Below are 5,411 nucleotides of genomic sequence, written 5' to 3' on the forward strand. Positions count from 1 at the left end.
GGGTATTCTGTGGTTGGTGGCGGAGCTCTCTGCTATACGGCCACCCGATCGGCCATCTGCTTTGTTGTCCTGAGTGATTACTTCTTGTTCTACATGTGAGGGTAAGTCAAAAAGTCTTGTTATTAGGGTTCCAGCTCATGTAACCATGGGCTCATTTAAACATGTGTAAGCATATTTCTGGGATCAGTGGAGGACTGCAGAAAAGTTCTCTCAGTGAAACACTTGTATTAATCTCGTTAGGGTCTTTTTAAAATTCTAGACAGAGACATCAGCTCAGAAGGTTGCCCTGACTACTGTTTTGTGTAATCACAAAGGGATACTGTTGGAGTCGTGGTGTGGTGCTCTGATAAGCACAGTACTGCAAAGTCGGTTTGAACTTCAAGGTCAGTGGTTCAAACTCACCAGCTGCTCCTTGGAAACACTATACAGGGTTACTATGAGTTGGAACCGATTCGATAGCACTGAACACTAATCATCTTGGCAGATTGTTTTCAAAGGACCCAGGACAGTGATCAGGGTTCTTATCAGGAAGTATTGAGAAACTAGAAAACTACATTGGGGAGAAAAAGGCCACACCTACTCATTCTTCCAGGACGGAAAGAGCTATCCTAGGAGACTGTCACTGAGAAACCTCACCCCATCTACCCGGCAGCCCTGATCCTGGCCCCTGCACACTTCCTTTTGCTCCCCAAACTCTAAGAACACTTAAAAGGAACATGATTTTAGTCCCTCAAGGATGCCAAAACTGTCATTTTGATGTGGTAAAAGGAAGAATGCAGAATTTTGGGGGGAAGGGTTGGAGACATGGAAGCATCACCATTAGACATATATAGGCCTAGACGGAGGCGGTGATGAGAGCCAACGATCCTTCCACCAGACGGACTGGCACGGTGGCTACAACAGTGAGCTCAAAGAGCACAACACAGCTGTGGGGGTAACGAAGGGCTGACTTCATGCACGATTGTATTCTGTTGTCCATAGGGTCCCTATGAGTGAAAACTGACAGCAACAACTACAGGATTTCAGGCTTACTGGAGCCATGGAGGGTGAATGAACTCCTAAAACTACAGCCTTGAGATAATTTTAAACCTTAAACCAAAATATCCCTGAAGTCTTCTTAACGCCAAACAATAGTTTAACTCAACTAGTGAAACATACATCTGCCTTGAGCGTTATGCTCTTTTAAGATCTGAATGAGATCAAACTGACAACAGCCTATCGAGATTAGGTCGGAGGAACCTCAAGACACAGTGGAGTTGAAGTCAGTGGGGGAGGAGCAACTGAGAAAATGAGGATGGAATGGCTGTACAGCTTGATGGACTCAACACCCTTACGTGTTCCATGTGGAAATGGCTGTATTGGTACAGGTTTTGCTGTGTATATTCTTAACAACAACAAAAGAAAAAGAAAAAAAACAGAAGTGGCCACACAGTCTGCTTTGCTTTTGTCCTTGGGATAGAGGCTAGAGGCCCCTCTCCTTGCTCCCCGACTCCTCTCCGAAACCATGTCTCCCCTGCTCTTCACAGGGTGCACAGGGCAGTTGGAATGACTCTTGATCTCCTCATCCCTCACTCAGAAGCTGAGGCAGCAGACCTCTAAGACTGAGTGGTTTACATGGGTCCCTGGGACATGCAGCCTGAAACAGGTATGGCCTTGTACACCCCTTGGCCCCCCAGACCCTCCGTCCAGACTTGGTGGTCAACATCAGACTCTAGGCCTGACCGGTGCCTGGGTGGCTCCACCGGTCACATGCCTGGCCTCACTCAGTGCTGGTTCATGTGAAGACTCCCTCCCAGACCAGCCAGGGCCACCTTCTTCATGCCCTGGGCTATCACCGGATCGCCTGATGTGGGACACATAGCAGCAATCATTTATTAGGCCCCAGAGATTCTGTGGTCGGAGTTTCAGACAGGCCACAGTGCCATGGTTCTCTGTAGTCTGTGAAGCCTGAAGTCTCAACTAGACACACAAAGGTTGGGCTGCAGCCACCTGAAGGTTGGTGCTGGTGAGAGCTAGGTGCCCCAGTCTCACAGTATAGCTGCTGCTCCCAGGCCAGGCAGAGACCGAGGAAGATATAGGCAGACAGAGAGGAAAACAGAGAAAGAGACAGGCAGGAAGAGCCAAAGAGTGAGAGAGACAGAGAGAGACAGAGACAGAGGGACAGGCATAGACAGATAAAGCCAGGCAGACTGACAGACAGTGAGGACCAGGCAGAGGCTCCAGCTCAGATTCAAGGGGAGGGTCGCAGACCTCCACCCTCCATGGGAGCAGTCAGCCTGTTGGAGAAGAGCTCTTGGGAAAGGTGAATGTGCAGGTTTGGGGATCCCTGGCAGGGAGACAGGGTCCAGCAGAAAGGGTCAGGATGATGGGCAAGTGCTCTGACCCCAGGGGCCTTTCTGGAAAACCTATCCCCTCTCTTCCCCCAAACAAGCTTAATTGCAATGGAAGCAGTGATTTATTAAAGATCTGGGTACAACAGGAAACACAATTATTGGATGGGAGAGGGAGTATAGAAAAAATAGTGACTGGTCCCAACTGTCCATGTCCTTGGTCCACAGGTCTGGTGGCTGCAGAACAGCATAGCAACAGCTGAGTGTGTAGGAGGGACATGATGAGGTGGAGGCTTGGGGACGGCTACTCCACGTCCACCACCAGGGGCGTCATGTAGTCGGAGTGCTTGATGCCAAAGGTGACCACAGGTGCGCAGGGCTTCGTCAGTGTCACCTGGGGGTGTGTGTGTGTGTGTGTGTGTGAGCAGAGCCCACTGGGTCTGGAGGCTTGCCAACCCTCCTGAATTTGTGCCTTGTGGCCTGGGTTGGGTGGAGGGTAACCTACTTCTGGGGGTGGGAGATGTTCTTGAGCTGGACACACATAGGACCCTGAGGTCCCCTTTGTCCCTGCCCTGCACCTCATCTCACCTGCTCAGAGGCTTCTTGTGCTATGGGGTTTGGGTGGGAGGACAAGCCACCTAGGCCTCCTGGGACCCCTGTGGGCTACATCTTCTATCCATCCCTACCCACTCTGGTCTGTGAGCCCATTCCCTGCCCCCACCCCCTGTGCTGTGAGCCCACTTTTCCTCTGTCCCTTCTGGGCCTGACCCTGTCTCTTGCTGTCTCTGGACTGTGTGCCTCTCATACCTTCTCTGGGCTGTGGGCTCCTGGTCCTGGCTTCGTGGTCTTATCCCCTGGGGGCATCACGCGGGCGGCCATGGTATACTGTGGCGCCTTCAGCTTGGTCAGCTGCATGTCTGTCTGGCGGTAAGCTGCAGGTCCTGGCGTCTGAAGGGTAGGGCAGTTCAGAACAGGGTGGTCAGTGAGGGGCAGCCCAGACTGGCTGCTGGGCTCTGGCCTCAGAAACACTGTCCCTAGAGTCAGGGACCTCCAGCATTACCAGTCTGTTCAGGGTCACTTCCTGGGGCAGTGAGCCCAGAGTCTGCCACCCTGGGACCAGGGCACTATCTAGGACATGCCTCTCCTCAGGGACCGTTGCCTCTACAGCTCATCGCATCAACCCTTACCTCCTCTTTTCAGGCCTGCCTTCTCCCATGGTCACCATGTCCCCAAGCAGCACTGTCCTCAGTCACCACCCACAACAGTGCCTCCATAGTCTGTCTGCTGCCCCTTTCTCATGTGGACAGAGCCTTCAGCTGGCCAGGGGGACTTACTGTGGATTTCAGGATCGATTTGGCGCCGGCACATGGGCATTGGGAAGGTGAGTGGCAGAGGGGGCCAAGGGTACTGAGGAGTCTGAGGGGGCAGAGGGTCTTTACAAGCCAGGCTGGACCCCTAGAGACTCTGACTTCCCCTCAGAGTTTCTGTGTATGGGGGGGGGGGGCGCAGACCGTAACCCCTCCCGTGTGACACTCGCCTTATGCATATCGTCACTGAAGCTGCCCAGCTTGCTTCGGCCCTTGATGGAGAAGGACGGTTGGGCGATTTTGCCCACTGTGTGAGGCCCCATCACTACCGGTAGTGCGTATGCTGCGGGGCCTAAGAGAAAAGATGGACCTCAGCCACATCAATCCTCCGCTGATCCTTCCCTAAGACATGCCCTCCTGGACCCCTACCTTGTCTCTGTAGGACCCTCCCTGAACACCACCACCCCACCCCCCGCCCCGAGGACTAGCAGTCCTGTCCACAGTGGACTGTGGTTACGCACCTGGAGTGCTGTCCACCCGGAACGTCTTGGTCCGCGCCGAGATGGAATGGCTGGGCGCCGAGTCGAACACGTACTTGGTCGATTTCTCAGGGAAGTAATCGCCTGGGGGGAAGCCCGGGCCTCAGGGATGCTGGGCGGGGCCCAGGGGGAGTGGACTCCCAACTGGCAAGCCGGCTTCCAGGCCCAGCACAACGGTGGGCAGTGGGCAGAGCCATGGTCTGAGGAAGGAGAGGGGGCCTAAACTGGAGGGGCAAGAGACCGCAGGCCCAACACTGTCCCCGACTACTGGGACAGACTGGGCCGGGGCTGGGCTGGCTTCTGCCAGGCTCACCAGGGCCCGGGGTCAGTGTGGTTTTGGTGTGGTAGCGCCCCAGAATGGAGTAGGCGGGGCCGAGGTCCTTGCCGGTCCGCAGTATCCTGGGGTTCACGCTGTAGCGGGGCCCTGGGGAGCAGTTCTCGGCCAGGAGCATGGGTGCCCCCCGGAAGCTGTAGGCCGGTGCACGCAGCTTGGTGGGTGTGTGTTTCGTGAAGCCTGTGGTGGTAGTATGGCCCTCAGCCCAGAATTGGCAGGTGTTTATCACTCTGCCTCCCCACCTCTCACCCATCCTCCCTAGGCTGGGCACCCTCCCAAGGCTCTCTCCTCTGGTCAACTAGCTGATCCTAGCTTCCTCCAAGCCCCTTTCTCTCATCGGCTCCCTCCCTGTCCACAGACAGGCTCCTACCTGTGGTTGGTGGGATCAGGTACTTGGGTCCAGGGCTGCTGTAGAGGGCCATGATGGGCCCCCTGGGGCGATGGGGCCGCCAGGTGCCCACCCATACCTCCTCTGCCATGGCAGGTTCTGTCTGAAGAAGTGCAGTGGCTCATCTGGTTTCTGCCCAGCCCTAACCCCCAGCCAGAGTTCCAACAACAGGCAGAAGTGAGGAGCTCAAACCCTCAGGGAGCTCCCAGGGGCGAAGGGAGGTGGTCCTGGGCTTAGAAGGGACGACATATCATCAGTAGCCTCACCTCTCTGTACAGAGTTACCTACGGTCCAGCTGCTTAGTGGGGGTTCAGACCCCCTGGCCTCGGTGTCTTCACCAGGACCATGGGGGAAAGGGCTTCTCTCTCCCCCCACCAAGCAGGGAGAACGGGGCAGGGGCCCAAACTCTAGAATGGTCCTTTGCTCGTGGTTCTAGATCCCTGATTCTCTGAGAACACAATGACTGCAGAACCACCAGCTTCTGACCAGGTGCCCCTCAGGCCCTTCCATGCT

At 55.2% G+C, this 5,411-nt stretch overlaps 1 protein-coding gene across 2 annotated transcripts; it reads right to left on the bottom strand.

Moving 5' to 3' along the window:
* Positions 1 to 2,633: 2,633 nt before the first annotated feature.
* On the bottom strand, positions 2,634 to 4,992 carry ODF3 (outer dense fiber of sperm tails 3). Of its 2 annotated transcripts, XM_006876994.1 has the most exons (6): positions 4,881 to 4,989; positions 4,490 to 4,690; positions 4,159 to 4,260; positions 3,868 to 3,989; positions 3,138 to 3,278; positions 2,635 to 2,724 (listed from the first exon to the last, which is right to left on the bottom strand). In XM_006876994.1, exons 1-6 carry the CDS (start codon positions 4,987 to 4,989, stop codon positions 2,635 to 2,637), a joined length of 765 nt encoding a protein of 254 aa, XP_006877056.1. The 2 variants fall into 2 exon arrangements, with proteins under 2 accessions (XP_006877057.1, XP_006877056.1); XM_006876995.1 differs by lacking the exon at positions 3,138 to 3,278 and having other exon boundaries at positions 2,634 to 2,724; positions 4,881 to 4,992.
* Positions 4,993 to 5,411: the final 419 nt, after the last annotated feature.

Source organism: Chrysochloris asiatica, unplaced genomic scaffold, assembly GCF_000296735.1.
Source record: "Chrysochloris asiatica unplaced genomic scaffold, ChrAsi1.0 scaffold00439, whole genome shotgun sequence".
NCBI lineage: Eukaryota > Metazoa > Chordata > Mammalia > Afrosoricida > Chrysochloridae > Chrysochloris > Chrysochloris asiatica.

Excerpts from the sequence above, each read along its gene's own strand:
- ODF3 (XM_006876994.1), bottom strand. The coding sequence starts at position 4,989 with ATGGCAGAGGAGGTATGGGTGGGCACCTGGCGGCCCCATCGCCCCAGG. Across the intron at positions 3,990-4,158 it reads CCGGGTGGACAGCACTCCAG|GCCCCGCAGCATACGCACTA; the intron begins GTGCGTAACCAC and ends CTTTTCTCTTAG. Across the intron at positions 3,279-3,867 it reads TCAGTGACGATATGCATAAG|ACGCCAGGACCTGCAGCTTA; the intron begins GCGAGTGTCACA and ends CCTACCCTTCAG.